The sequence below is a fragment of the Schistocerca cancellata genome, chromosome 4 (assembly GCF_023864275.1).
Source record: "Schistocerca cancellata isolate TAMUIC-IGC-003103 chromosome 4, iqSchCanc2.1, whole genome shotgun sequence".
NCBI classification, from domain to species: Eukaryota; Metazoa; Arthropoda; class Insecta; order Orthoptera; family Acrididae; genus Schistocerca; species Schistocerca cancellata.
In genome coordinates, this window is record NC_064629.1 from 262,575,387 (window position 1) to 262,591,642 (window position 16,256).

General features: G+C 39.0%; 1 protein-coding gene across 3 annotated transcripts in view; it reads left to right on the plus strand.

Moving 5' to 3' along the window:
- Positions 1-16,256, plus strand: part of LOC126183825 (protein lap1) — a 180,142-nt gene that overhangs the window by 78,282 nt on the left and 85,604 nt on the right. For all 3 annotated transcript variants that reach the window (XM_049926079.1, XM_049926080.1, XM_049926081.1), the window contains one exon: positions 13,785-13,859. In XM_049926079.1, coding sequence (XP_049782036.1) covers positions 13,785-13,859 — 75 coding nt within the window. The remainder of the gene's footprint in view (positions 1-13,784; positions 13,860-16,256) is intronic.

The window sequence follows — 16,256 nt, forward strand, 5'->3', positions numbered from 1 at the left end:
TTTTTGCAGTTTCTTCAGTTTTAATCTACAGGTCATAACCAATAGATTGTGGTCAGAGTCCACATCTGCCCCTGGAAATGTTTTACAATTTAAAACCTGGTTCCTAAATCTCTGTCTTACCATTATATAATCTATCTGATACCTTTTATTGTCTCCAGGGTCCTTCCATGTATACAACCTTCTTTCATGATTCTTAAACCAAGTGTTGGCTATGATTAAGTTATGCTCTGCGCAAAATTCTACCAGGCGGCTTCCTCTTTCATTTCTTAGCCCCAATCCATATTCACCTACTACGTTTCCTTCTCTCCCTTTTCCTACTGACGAATTCCAGTCACCCATGACTATTAAATTTTCGTCTCCCTTCACTACCTAAATAATTTCTTTTATCTCATCATATATTTCATCAATCTCTTCATCATCTGCGAAGCTAGTTGGCATATAAACTTGTAGTACTGTGGTAGGCGTGGGCTTCGTATCTATCTTGGCCACAATAATGTGTTCACTATGCTGTTTGTAGTAGCTTACCCGTACTCCTATTTTTTTATTCATTATTAAACCTACACCTGCATTACCCCTATTTGATTTTGTATTTATAGCCCTGTATTCACCTGACCAAAAGTCTTGTTCCTCCTGCCACCGAACTTCACTAATTCCCACTATATCTAACTTCAACCTATCCATTTCCGTTTTTAAATTTTCTAACCTACCTGCCCGATTAAGGGATCTGACATTCCATGCTCCGATCCGTAGAATGCCAGTTTTCTTTCTCCTGATAATGACGTCCTCTTGAGTAGTCTCTGCCTGGAGATCCGAATGGGGGACTATTTTACCTCCGGAATATTTTACCCAGGAGGACGCCATCATCATTTAACCATACAGTAAAGCTGCATGCCCTCGGGAAAAATTACGGCTGTAGTTTCCCCTTGCTTTCAGTCGTTCGCAGTACCAGCACAGCAAGGCCATTTTGGTTAGTGTTACAAGGCCAGATCAGTCAATCATCCAGACTGTTGCCCCTGCAACTACTGAAAAGGCTGCTGCCCCTCTTCAGGAACCACACGTTTGTCTGGCGCCTCAACAGATACCCCTCCTTTGTGGCTGCACCTACAGTACAGCTATCTGTATCGTTGAGGCACGCAAGCCTCCCCACCAACGGCAAGGTCCATGGTTCATGGGGAGGCATCAACCATTATCAGACATTTATCATCCGTTGCTGGATATAGGCCTCTTCCATACATTACGATCTTCCCTGTCTTGCATCCAAGTTTTTCTTGTTTGTTTCTTTATGTCAAATCCATCTTTCATCCAGTCATCCTCTAGGTCCTATCACAAGGAATCCAACACAGAATCTCTTTATTACATCTCCCACCATTTCGTCTTGCTATATACCAGTCCCATCTCCATTTCAGTTTTGTAATAGCCACTGTCACATCCTCTACTCCTGACTGTCCTTATCAAGTATCAGTTCCATAAGCTATTACTGACAGTATGTACTGGTTGTAGACTTCTTGTTAAAGGTACATTGGGAAATTACTTATGAATACAGCATGCAGTTTACCAAATGAACTCCAAGGCACTTGTGTGCTTGTCTTCATTTCTTTTAAGTGTCTGTCCACTTGTTGTTTCCAGTTTCCTGAGTTTACAAATCCATCAGCTGTTTATAACTTCATCATTAATCTTTACCATTCCTCTTACTGGCATAGTGATTGTGCATTATTTTCATCTCACTATAATTAATGAGTATGCATTCTTCATTCCATTTTACCCTTGTGATGTAGTTGAACACAAACTGTGGCCTAGTTGTACATAATCTTCAACCACCTGATTTAGGTATATTCTACCCTGTGGTGCCACCAGCATGATTTTTATTGTGACCGAGTCAAATGCTTTCTCAGAGTCAGTAAACCCACACAAAGTGGTAGCTGATATTTATTGCTTCTCTCTTTAACTTCGCTGGTAAGCTGTAGAGTGGTCCATTGTGCTATATCTACTTCTAAATCCAACTTATTCTTTTGCCTGCTTAAAGTTTAATGTTGTTTATAGATGTTTAGTAAGTATTTTTCTAAAAACCTTATGTACTGATAATGAAAATGTATAGTTCTTCACATCTTGTAAATTAGTGTGGTTCTGACTATCTGGCTTTGTTCTTTTTATGCAGACATTCTGAGAATAACTGTGGAAGTTTTGCTTTCACCACTTCACCCCCTCCCTTTTATCATTTCTAATATTATTTCATTATTTCCTGATTCTATATACCTAATTCTTCCTACTTCTTCTGGTAGTACTTTCAGAATGCGCTCAGTTTCATACTCTATTATTTCAGTGTTAATTTCCTTAGTTGTGTTAAACAAATTTTTAAAGAAATATTCAAACACCATTAGTGTGGTCTCTCAGTTCATTGTAACAGAGCTGTCTGATGTACTGACTCATGTGATTTGATGTGTATCCTGCATAAGTGTGTGTTACATTTTCTTCATACTTTGGTTGTTCTCTATTGTCTACCTTATAGTCCTGTTAGAAAGTATAACAGTTTCTCATAAATATTTCTGAATGCTTTTGTTTAGTTCAGTTTGTTATATCTGACTTCGAATATCATTAACTTTTAATTCATCTCTCTCCTTCATCAATCGTCTTGTGTCCTCAAAAATTTCTTTTAAGCGAGCCAGAATTAGAGAACAGAAAGGAGTCTCTTGGGACTAAATCTGGTAAATAGGATGGATGAGGAACCAATTCAGAGTCCAGTTCATGCACTTTCACCATTGTTATCACTGATGTGTGGGATGGTGCATTATCGTGGTGAAAGAGCACTTATTTTGTGAGCCAACCTTGGTCTTTTGTCAGCCAAAGCAAGATTCAGATGATCCCGCGATGAAGCATAACAGGGTCCAGTTATAGTTCTACCTTTTTCCAGGTAATCTATGAGGGTTATTCCTTGGAATTCCCAAACAACATTGGTCATCACTGTACCAGCTGACAAAATGGTCTTTGCTTCCTTTGGTGCACATTCACCAGCTTTTGTTAATTTATTTTGACTGCCATTTTGACTCTGGTGTGTAATGATTCCAGGTTTTATTAACAGTCTCAGATTGGCACAAGAAGTCTTGCGGATTGCAGTTAAACATTGCCAGACATTGTGTTGAAATGTTGTGCCGGGTATGCATTTGGTCAACTGTGAGCAATCATGGCACCCACCTCACATACAGCACCATTGTAGTCAATTCTCCATGCTAGATATTATGCACTCTCTCAGTTGAGATGCCTGCAGTCTCAACAATCTTACAAATTTTTATTCAGAAGTCTTGCATTACCATATCATGGATCTTGTCAATGGTGTTCTTTGTGATGGCCTCAATTGGATGATTGGAGTGTGCTTCATTATCAGTGGTTCTCAGACCATTAAACCAGAAGTAAATGGTCTTCAGTGATAGTGCAGGATCAGCTTGAAATTATCCATTTCTGTTTTGATTTGTGCTGCAGTCCAACCCTTCAAATGAAAATGTTTAACAACAGTGTGAAATTAAGTTTTCTCCATTTTCAGTTGCATTGACACACTGGCCAGTTCAGTTGGCTGTCAACAATGAACTGTACATCATACATTGTTGAAATTCCTTATACAATCCTTGTCATAAAGCTTACTAACCATGAAGGCACAACAAAAATGTTCAATTCTATCATTAAAATATATCAGACTTATCAAACCGTCCTCATATTGCGCTTCACAAATAGACAAATTGAAGGATACTGTTCCAGTTGAATGTCCACAGTTACAGAGGAAAAAGTCTTACAGAGGAAAAAGTCTAAGATTATTATTGTAGAACTGTATGACATGTATATCAAAAGTGTATCCACATCTGCTTTATAGAATTTAACTCTCAATCTTACATATTGTTCTTAAACATGAAGAAATTACTGTGTATGTGAATATCCTCAAATGAATAGGCTGAATTTGAGAAAAATGTTAATTTCCAAAAGACAGATGCTTGCTTGCTTTTTTTTACTGAGGTCATTAAAAAGTTATCTTTTAAGATGCAAGGTGACTATGATAGAGAGGAGGAATGAGCATTATATGATGAAACTTAGAAATTCTCCCAGCAAGCAAAGGTTGCACCATTACCTTAGAAACTTTGCTAGACTGTTGGTGACAATCTACAGGAGCACCACATCACTCTCAATTGAACAAAGTACCGTGTGACAGAACTACCTATGTGTGACCTACCATTAGTAGTTGTTAGAGAATTTCTGATGATAGCAGACAAAATTCTTATTGTAATTACTCCTTCACCCTTATTAGATTGCATGTATTACCTATTCAACAATAATTCTACTTGTAGTTTTTTGAGCCTGTTTTATAACGGTGGGTACTTGTGTTTTCCAAGTCGTGAGTGTTATTCGTTTCATGTTTAAAAGCATGACGCCATGTAATGTTGCCTTTGTAAAAGATATTTATCATATGTGACCATAACTGGTTGTGAGTAAATAATTTACAAGGCAGCTCTGTGTTCATTATGCATCTTTCCAAATATATTGACAGTGTTAGTTGTCTAAAGATAATGTTTTAATTGTATTTGAGACAGTTACAATAAATATTTTAAAAATTTATACAGTTGAAACATTTCTCTTGACATATATCATCCATTATCAAAAACCATCTTCATCCTTACTCTAAACTTCTTCATCTTTCAAGACCTGAACTACAAACAAATCAGGCGGATAACTTTTGGAGCCAAGTTACCTTTTCCTATGCCATATTTCTCATAGATGTCATGGAAGAAACATCTTTTAACTCCCAGGAGCTTTGTCCCCTGCTTGGTGTAGATGTTATTTGTGGAGTAGTTGAGCCTTTCTTAGTCCTGAAACAGTCTGTTCATTCCTGCACATCTGTTTCATTTGTTTAATCAACCATCTGATTTGGAGTGGAGAAAGCCCCACTTTATTAGTAATAGGATATACCATGCAGTGAGAAACTTATTCTGAGAATAGTATAACACTCAAGTGCTGATGTTGATTTATTTAGCAATACCAGGCAATTTTAAAAACAAATATTACAAAGATAGTAAATAAATAGAGTTGTCTATGAAAATTATTATGTAAGCATGTCACTGTGCATTTCATTGTACATGTTAGTTAGCTTTCTTTTAACTATCACTATTTTTTTTATGTATAGTGCTAACACACATTTATTTATTATTTCATGCTGGCCTTGATGTATCTCATGTAAGTGGGTCAGTTTCTGTACCTTCTTTTTACTTCAGAGTGAGAATTAATATTTTTCCACCTGTAGTTACAGTTTTGTGCACACAGGGAAAATTGCTTTCTATCCCCAGTAAATCAAAAATAATTTGTATTTGCATTTCTTGTGTTGAAATTACAAATTACTCACATCAGAGTATCATTGCAACTTTACTACTGAAGAGCTCCAAGCATAGTGTCATACAGTGCCCAAGTTGGGTCACGTTAGTCTTCCAGGCAACATTAAGCCCATTAGTACTCCTTTATTGTTATTTTATTTGTTTTGTACTTCATTTACTCATTTTTATTTATTCCTGAAAACATAATATTGTTACATCATAACCAGAATCAAGTCCAAATCTGAAAAACAGTGTCATCAATGAAAATCAATATTTAGCACAGAAAGCACTTCTATTGTGAACAGCAATGTACAGGAAAAATGGAACTGAACTACTCAAAAGAGATTGCTGCTATTTTACAAAAATCAAATATTTTAGAATATACAAATGTAAGAAATTTTTAGAACCTTCCAGAAGTTATAAATATTAAATAACAAATAATTGCTGGTGGTAGAGTTCGAATTGGTGACCAACAGCATGCCAGCGTGTTATGCTAGTTGCTATCCACACTTCATACAACACAGATCACAGCATTGCTGCCACTCCTGGAGAAACAGCAGCCTATTGTTTCAGAAGGTCTCATTGGAGCTGATCACAACACCCTGGATCTAGATCTTACCAATAGTCCTCTGTATGGCAACACTGGTGAATCCTTAGGTTCTGTTAGTGTTGGTACATCCTCTTCATTGTGATGAGCTTTGGAGGTAGTCCCTCCTGTTGAAGTTTTGCAGTTGTAGAGCTGGTCTTCAATTTTCTTGGACGATAAGCCCCCATTGTCAATCTGCTCATCATGAATGCAGTAGTACTTCGTACAGAGGACATAAATGATATCTGCATGCTTATATCTTCTTGATGAGGGCTGAAAGGGTCATAATCTTCAACTTTGTTTGTAACATCTTGCAAGCTATGAAGGCTAAGATACAACCCAAAGTACCAGTTTTGGAAAAGTTACTAAAGTCACACTTTCAGTATGGACATAAAACTCCACGCCAAGTGTACTGGGCTGTATCTTACTGACCAGTGTTTGGCGTTATAGCACTCTTGGTATTTTTCCTGGGAGTTAAGGGTCCATATAAAAGCCACCTGTCTTGATTCTTTGCTCCTGCTGACGAAGTGATCCTGAGTATCATCTGATTGAAATGGGGACAGTGTGTCTGTTGCCATTTTGGCCTTGTGGCCATTGAGCAGAAAGGATGATTTGAAGCCTGTAGTGCCTTGCTTTGCTGTGTTCTTTGTGAATGTCAAAACAGGCGATACTGTGTCTCAATCTCTCTGTGTTGACATCAATGTACATCGAGAGCGTATCTGCCAATGTCTTATTAAAGCGCTCTGTGAGGTCAGTTGTCTGTGAATGGTAGACAGTTGCCATCCTGTGGGTGATGCCGCAGTGTCAAAGTACAACTGATACTAGTCTAGACTGGAGAACTTTTCCACGATCAGAGATCATCACACAGGGTGCTCCATGCATCAAAATGATGCCTCGTACAAGGGACTTGGTAATTTATAGAGCTTTGGCAGTTGGCACAGCTTTGCTAACAGCATATTCAGTGCAGACTATTATGCAATGACTCTTGTTTGTTGACTTTGGGAACCTCCCAACAGGTTGATTGCAATTTGGTAGAATGGCGCTGATGCAGGCGGAATTGCTATTAGATGTACCAGAGGTAAATTGCGGCATGTCCTTTTGCCTGTGGCATTCCTTACAGTGGCTCACATAGTGTTTTAACTGGTCAGTAGAGACCTGGCTGGTGATACCTGTGTTTGATTCTGCCTAAAGTATTAATGACTCCCAAGTGACCAGATGTTGGAGCGTCAGAGAGAAACAACAGGAATGATCAGATTATAGAACCTCTTATACAGTGTTCCATTTAGTATTTAGAATCCTCATTTGGCTTGTTTCTCCTTCTTCAAGGCTTCTATCGTTTTCGTCAGTGGTGGATCTTCTCTCTGTTCAGAAGCAGTGTCATTTAGTGCAGCAATGACTGAGATTTCATCCACACTGCTGTGTTCCACCAGAGGATTCCTTGAAAGGCAATTGGCATCACTCTGTTTAGAGCCACATTTGTATACCACTGTGACACTGTAATCCTAAAGCCTGATCACTTTTGTCTCGCCAATTGACGTGATGGGTCCTTCAGGCTAGTCAGCCAGCATAGCGAATGGTGGTCTGTCACAAGGGTGAATGGTTTGCCAAATAAATACAGCCAGAACTTGTTTATGCCTCAAGTAACTACAAGACACCCTTTCTCTGTTTTGGAGCAGTTCATCTAGTACTGAGAGAGTACTCTGGAAGTATATGCTATCAGCTATTTAGCGCCTTCATAAATTTGGACTAGAACTGCACCTATCCCATACTCACTAGAGTCACTGTTAATGTCTGTCTCAGGATTCTCTTCATTCAATTCAAGGACTGGAGAAGATTTTAGTGCCTTATTAAGGACAAAGAAAGATCTTCCTTGTGTCTTGTTCCATGGAAGTTTAACGTCTCCCTGCAGTTGTTCTTTCTATGGATGTGCCTCGGTACAGAAGTCCTTTATGAATCGCCAGTAGTACGAGCTCATTGTGAGAAACTCCTCATATTGAGAATGTGCCAAGAAGCCACAAAATCTGTAACTGCTCTTATTTTCTGCAGTTCACTTGTCTCCATAGTCATTCACTAAATGCCCCAAGATTTTTACTTCTTGGGTGGCGGAGACACACTTTTTTGGATTTAGATGGTTTCTCTGATACTCACTTAAATGTGGGATCAACAGCAGTGTGCTTTAGGCCCTTATGGATTTCAGCACCTCATTTGTATTCTAGTCAAGTGACCATATTGGTAGACATTACTACCTGGGTTTAATCATTTCCACGAACGGCAGTTTGCGTTCGGAGCTGGTTGTATGCTGTGCAGGAATCAGATTTTATTCACAGTGTAAACATGAACTATGTTGAATCTATTTTAAATGCTGACAGAAAAGGAAAGTTGTGAGGACACGTCGTGAGTCGTGCTTGGATAGCTCAGTTGGTAGAGCACTTGCAGCAAAAGGCAAAGGTCCTAAGTTTGAGTCTCAGTCCAGCACACAGCTTTAATCTGCCAGGAAGTTTCATATCAGCACAAACTCCGCTGCAGAGTGAAAATTTCACTCTAGAAACAGGAATGTAAGTTACCAGGAAAAGTTAGTCACAAAGGAACTAGGGCCTCTATGAACAGATCCTTTGATTGAGAGAGTGATGAAATCAAATAAGCATGACTACAAGCGAACATTTAACAACAAAGTGTCTAGTTAGTACAAGTTGTTGTGTGTATGCAACCTAAGAATATCTGATTTTTGGCCTGGAAATAAATTCGTGAACTAATTCATCTTTTAGGGATTTTGTACATTTGTCCGAAAAAATGGAAAAGCATGAAAACTCCCACTCATTCAAAAATGCAAAACAGAGAGTTGCAGAAGCTTACTTACAATCACTTTCATATCATGGAACATAGTCTTCTTTAGCTGATGACAATAAGTATTTGAGATTTTAGGTTAGATGGCCTTGGGCAAGTACAGAAAGGGCAACAGCCTCAACGGGTGCGGGGCAAAGTCAGGACATGTGGGGACCAAGCAGCAATCGGTATTGTAATTGTCAACTGTCGAAGCTGCGTTGGTAAAGTACCGGAACTTCAAGCGCTGATAGAAAGCACCGAAGCTGAAATCGTTATAGGTACAGAAAGCTGGCTTAAGCCAGAGATAAATTCTGCCGAAATTTTTACAAAGGTACAGACGGTGTTTAGAAAGGATAGATTGCATGCAACCGGTGGTGGAGTGTTCATCGCTGTTAGTAGTAGTTTATCCTGTAGTGAAGTAGAAGTGGATAGTTCCTGTGAATTATTATGGGTGGAGGTTACACTAAACAACCGAACTAGGTTAATAATTGGCTCCTTTTACCGACCTCCCGACTCAGCAGCATTAGTGGCAGAACAACTGAGAGAAAATTTGGAATACATTTCACATAAATTTTCTCAGCATGTTATAGTCTTAGGTGGAGATTTCAATTTACCAGATATAGACTGGGACACTCAGATGTTTAGGACGGGTGGTAGGGACAGAGCATCGAGTGACATTATACTGAGTGCACTATCCGAAAATTACCTCGAGCAATTAAACAGAGAACCGACTCGTGGAGATAACATATTGGACCTACTGATAACAAACAGACCCGAACTTTTCGAATCTGTATGTACAGAACAGGGAATCAGTGATCATAAGGCCGTTGCAGCATCCCTGAATATGGAAGTTAATAGGAATATAAAAAAAGGGAGGAAGGTTTATCTGTTTAGCAAGAGTAATAGAAGGCAGATTTCAGACTACCTAACAGATCAAAACGAAAATTTCTGTTCCGACACTGACAATGTTGAGTGTTTATGGAAAAAGTTCAAGGCAATCGTAAAATGCGTTTTAGACAGGTACGTGCCGAGTAAAACTGTGAGGGACGGGAAAAACCCACCGTGGTACAACAACAATGTTAGGAAACTACTGCGAAAGCAAAGAGAGCTCCACTCCAAGTTTAAACGCAGCCAAAACCTCTCAGACAAACAGAAGTTAAACGATGTCAAAGTTAGCGTAAGGAGGGCTATGCGTGAAGCGTTCATTGAATTCGAAAGTAAAATTCTATGTACCGACTTGACAGAAAATCCTAGGAAGTTCTGGTCGTACGTTAAATCAGTAAGTGGCTCGAAACAGCATATCCAGACACTACGGGATGATGATGGCATTGAAACAGAGGATGACACGCGTAAAGCTGAAATACTAAACACCTTTTTCCAAAGCTGTTTCACAGAGGAAGACCGCACTGCAGTTCCTTCTCTAAATCCTCGCACAAACGAAAAAATGGCTGACATCGAAATAAGTGTCCAAGGAATAGAAAAGCAACTGGAATCACTCAATAGAGGAAAGTCCACTGGACCTGACGGGATACCAATTCGATTCTACACAGAGTACGCGAAAGAACTTGCCCCCCTTCTAACAGCCGTGTACCGCAAGTCTCTAGAGGAACGGAGGGTTCCAAATGATTGGAAAAGAGCACAGATAGTCCCAGTCTTCAAGAAGGGTCGTCGAGCAGATGCGCAAAACTATAGACCTATATCTCTTACGTCGATCTCTTGTAGAATTTTAGAACATGTTTTTTGCTCGCGTATCATGTCATTTCTGGAAACCCAGAATCTACTATGTAGGAATCAACATGGATTCCGGAAACAGCGATCGTGTGAGACCCAACTCGCCTTATTTGTTCATGAGACCCAGAAAATATTAGATACAGGCTCCCAGGTAGATGCTATTTTTCTTGACTTCCGGAAGGCGTTCGATACAGTTCCGCACTGTCGCCTGATAAAAAAAGTAAGAGCCTACGGAATATCAGACCAGCTGTGTGGCTGGATTGAAGAGTTTTTAGCAAACAGAACACAGCATGTTGTTATCAATGGAGAGACGTCTACAGACGTTAAAGTAACCTCTGGCGTGCCACAGGGGAGTGTTATGGGACCATTGCTTTTCACAATATATATAAATGACTTAGTAGATAGTGTCGGAAGTTCCATGCGGCTTTTCGCGGATGATGCTGTAGTATACAGAGAAGTTGCTGCATTAGAAAATTGTAGCGAAATACAGGAAGATCTGCAGCGGATAGGCACTTGGTGCAGGGAGTGGCAACTGACCCTTAACATAGACAAATGTAATGTATTGCGAATACATAGAAAGAAGGATCCTTTATTGTATGATTATATGATAGCGGAACAAACACTGGTAGCAGTTACTTCTGTAAAATATCTGGGAGTATGCGTACGGAACGATTTGAAGTGGAATGATCATATAAAACTAATTGTTGGTAAGGCGGGTACCAGGTTGAGATTCATTGGGAGAGTGCTTAGAAAATGTAGTCCATCAACAAAGGAGGTGGCTTACAAAACACTCGTTCAACCTATACTTGAGTATTGCTCATCAGTGTGGGATCCGTACCAGGTCGGGTTGACGGAGGAGATAGAGAAGATCCAAAGAAGAGCGGCGCGTTTCGTCACTGGGTTATTTGGTAACCGTGATAGCGTTACGGAGATGTTTAATAAGCTCAAGTGGCAGACTCTGCAAGAGAGGCGCTCTGCATCGCGGTGTAGCTTGCTCGCCAGGTTTCGAGAGGGTGCGTTTCTGGATGAGGTATCGAATATATTGCTTCCCCCTACTTATACTTCCCGAGGAGATCACGAATGTAAAATTAGAGAGATTAGAGCGCGCACGGAGGCTTTCAGACAGTCGTTCTTCCCGCGAACCATACGCGACTGGAACAGGAAAGGGAGGTAATGACAGTGGCACGTAAAGTGCCCTCCGCCACACACCGTTGGGTGGCTTGCGGAGTATCAATGTAGATGTAGATGTAGAGGAAGCCCCCTGAGTCGACTAGTGTCTGGACAGGCTGGTCATCAGTGCTAATGTCAGTGAGATCTCCTGTCATCTTTGTGACAATGGGGAATGGCTACAGCATGTTGGGGAGTGATCTCATCCAGGGTACAGTGATGCACTTCATCCCACATGTTGACTATATTCTTTTGCACATGACTGATGTGAATAGAACTGTTGACATGGTTATTGTCTTGCAGGTTAATAGTCATCAAATACACATCTTCTTTCTCTGCAGTAGTGTGTCCAGGGCATCCACCGCAGAAATACAGGTGTGTTCTCCTCCCTGCTTCAAATGTCTGTTCTTCTGTGGGGTGTTTTGGGTACTTTGGCTGTACCTGCATGGGCCGGGTACTGTGTTGTCGTTCAATGGCTATGGCGTAAGTCCAAGTTGACCATGTCCATTCTTCATGCCATGTTCAACTGGTGGTGGAGATCAGCGCTAAAGATTCAAGTCTATTTCTGTACTCGGTCCAACATTTCTGCATGGTCAATACTTGTTTTCAGGAGGTATAATTTTAAGTACTGCCAATAGACACATGTATTAAAATAGATTATCTATCCTTCCATCTGGAATCATAACTTCTTTTCTCATGGAGGAAAAAAGGGTAGGTAAGAAAGTAGAGGCAGTACACTCAGACCCTAAGATGAATGTATTGAACAGCAGTTTGGGGTTCGTGTCACATGCCCTCCTTTTTAACCTTTTGCGACTTATCCTACTTTCTTTCTGGAAGTTAGAACTAGCAGTTCTTGGTATACCCACCAGATTCCTGTATCTCAGATGAGAAATGTTTCGTGGTGAAGGGTCAAAGTAATCTGTGACTATGCCATAAGCAGTGTGCATGTCGCATACATTGAGTACAGCCTTTGGAGGCATAGCTCTCCTTGTATAACCTTGTAGGCTCACGAGTCCAGTCATATGCTAGCTCTAGCCTGGATTCCTGTTTACCTCTGTCTACATTCATTTGCTTATGCATTGTTCAGTTTTGAAGCTGTTGCTTGCTTGCAGTTCCATGTTTGACCCTGAATGTTTTTTTGGACCCTCTGCTCATGGTCAGTGGGACACTAGGTGTTTTTTGCAGAAGCTATGTGCAATGTTTCTCCCCACTCGTCCTGAGCATTTTGCAGATGCTATCATCTCGCTACATGAGATATAACAAGTTCCGAAAGCTAGCATAGTTTTTTCTACTTTTATATGTTTCTGTTGGCAGCGCTTAAAATTTCACGTCCTTAAGGTAAGTACAACCATCCATTGTCTTTTGGTTGATATTTTAGTCATTAAATTTTCATTTCACTAAACAATACTATACAGTTGTGAAACATAGGACTGATAATGAAGAGCAACTCAGTTGAAGCTCTAGCTTAATGTTTCTGCTTTAGATTTTCCTTATTTTTTGCAATTCATGGTTAGGTGAATGGTGTTCCGCAGCAATCTTTGTCTAGCTGAGTGAATATTCTATGTCTAATTATTTTAATACTAAATGTTAGCAAAATTAAGAAGATAATTAATCTTTATTTCCCTTTGCATGTCACTTACTTCTACCCATTTTTTGTTGCCTGCTGAAGCTAAATGATGTTCAGTTCATTGTTTTTAACACATTGGAAATAAAACTAAAATTTTAGTCTTAATAGTTGCAACACAAAGCTGTGTCTGTCAATGCCTGTCATATCCTATTCTCTGTTACCTCTGCTGTCTTTATGCATATTTTTATTTCGTAGTCTTGACTTGAAAATTCGCTTTCAGAGACTCTAAATTAACATTTAACTAGGTTATACTGCTGTGACTTCTGCCCAAATAGTTGTCCTTTGTAAATAGCAGCTTTATGCCTGTGGGATACATACCAAGCAAAGTAAAGTTAATGTAACTCATGTTTTACCTTTGTGTATGTTTTTAAGATTTTTTTTTTTAATTTTAATTTTAATAAACATGTATGTTTCTACTTTTATATTAAGGTGATGTATAAATATGCTGCTGTGACGTCTCCTCTCAGAACTCTGTCTAATACTTCATCACTTTTTAATTTTGTAGCCAGAGGTAATTGGAAATCTACCTAATATTACTGAGCTGTGGGTGGACAACAATAGAATACGATCAATCCCAAAGGTATGTTTTGAAAAATATACATACTAAAAATGTATTTACATTTTTAGACACCTGTGATAATGTTATTGTTATATTAACTTTTAAGCTGTTCTCTGAGCTGCAGCAGAGAACATTGTTGTTATTTTATGTACATATTTTGTTTGTATTGAGCAGACAGTAGAGTTGGCATCAGTTTGTATTTAATTATTCTCAGACCATTCATGCATTTAATAGTACATTTCTTCTATATGGTACATTTTGCCAAGATGATAATTGTTTTATCATGTGGTGAGAGGGTAATTTAAAGATGCAAACTGATTATTATATAATATAAACAGCCTCCATAGGGAATTTTCTACTTACATGCTAAGTCAGTTATAGGAGGACCTACAGTTTAATGTGCTACAACTCATAAATTTTCATTGCCGTAGATGAAAGAAGTGACAAGTGACATTTAAAAATCCTAAGGGTGACTTGCTATTGAATCCTGACCTTGGATTTGTTGCATGTCACTTTGCCAGAGAGCCACAGAGATGCACCTTGTTGGTTATGAATCTGAAATCCACAGGTTTCTGATCTAGGGGATCATCAGTGCTTCCCGTTCTGTGATAAGCTGTGTGCTTGCTTTATTGGCCATGGGTGGTCACGAAAGTGACGCATCATGTTGTATAGAGGATGGAAAATTTTGGTCTCATTGCCTGTATTGTAAAGGTGATAGAAACATCACTATGACAAATTTAAATATGTGATGAATGAGTACCCAGGTAAATGTCTTCCTGCACTGCATTGGCTTATTGTGTACCCAGAACTACTACTTGTATAATATCTGAAGAGAGTAACAATGTCCCGTATAAGTGGCACAAGAAAGCTGCAGAGAGAGAGAGAGAGAGAGAGAGAGAGAGAGAGAGAGAGAGAGAGAGAATTGGTGAACAACTCCATCAAACAAGTGACCTACAAGTGCTCGTTTTCCCTTAGGGGTTTAGGATGCACTTTCTTGTGCTGTGTAATTGTAGCTCTTGACCTTGACCACTTCCTCAGTCCTAGCCAGACTAGGAAAGATGATACTTCCCTTGAAGTCACAATAGGATTCCAGTTAAACCAGCTGTCTTAAGAAACTGCACATAAGAGGCCTATAAAAGGACAGTGAATTGATTGTTAGCTTTCATGAGTTTTAGAGATAAACAATTTTATTAACTGGTGCCAGTTTACATTCAGATAGCATCAGTCCATAATTGACAGTTATACCCTGTAGGAAAGTTACACTCAACTCTGCCTATGTGAAAATCACCTAGTAGGCATTTTTCTACTGTAACTTGTGTTGTAAATTTCTATTTGACCCACCTCCATGAAAACAAACTAATCTTGCAGGCTGTTCGGAACTAGAGTGATAATTATACAAATGTGTTGTCAGTAGTACATTATTTGTTAATAAAAGTAGTGGGCTATTCACTACCACTGAGCAAGATGGTGCACTGGTTAGTACACTGGACAGAGTCCATTGGGAAGTTCACAGTTAAAATCTGCATCCGGTTATCCAGATTTAGGTTTTCCATGATTTCCATGAATAACTTACAACAAATACCAGGATGGTTTCTTTGAAAAGAGCATGACTATTTTCTTCCCCAAACCAAGCTTGTGCTTTGTCTCTAATGATCTTATTGTTGACAGGATGCTAAATCCAGATCTTCCTTCCTTCTTATTACTATTAGAGCACAATTTTCTGTATAAAATTGCAGATTCCTATTGATAACCCACACTTAACAAACAAAACAGCTGATTCAATGATTTATCCTACCCAGGATGTAGAGAAGTCAGTCCCTAATGACTTCGATGTCCATGAGATGTTAAACCCTAATCTTCCTTACTTCAGAGAAGCAACTAATATATCTATTGAAGCTTTAATCAGTTTATTAACACTTTGGAGATAGGCCGCTTAGAAGAATACCGGGTGTATAAAACCAACCATTTATGCCCTTATTTAAAGTGTTACTGGCACATATGTAATTCTTCGAGAGTAATACATACTGAAAAAAGACCAAGCTTCAAAATTTGTTTTTTCTGTTTACTTTAGTTCATTGATATGTTAAAAATTTTAAAATAATGATGACAAAGTATAATTACCCATCCAAACAAATAATGTGAGGCGAGTTATTGAGCAATTTCTTCTTCTAGAGCTTCCAAAATTTCTTGCTCACTCATTAAACAGGACATATTTGTAGCAGAATTACAGAAAACTGTAAAACCTAACAAGTACACACTCAAATTTCTGCTAATACAATTATGTATGTTAATGTTTCTTTCAAAATAATTCCAGAAATTGATAACAGAAGGCAGCACAGTCAAGGGACAGATGGCAAGACATCCATACATTCTTCTCATATGCAGTGAACCCAGTTTTTGAGTGACAGATGGCTCGCG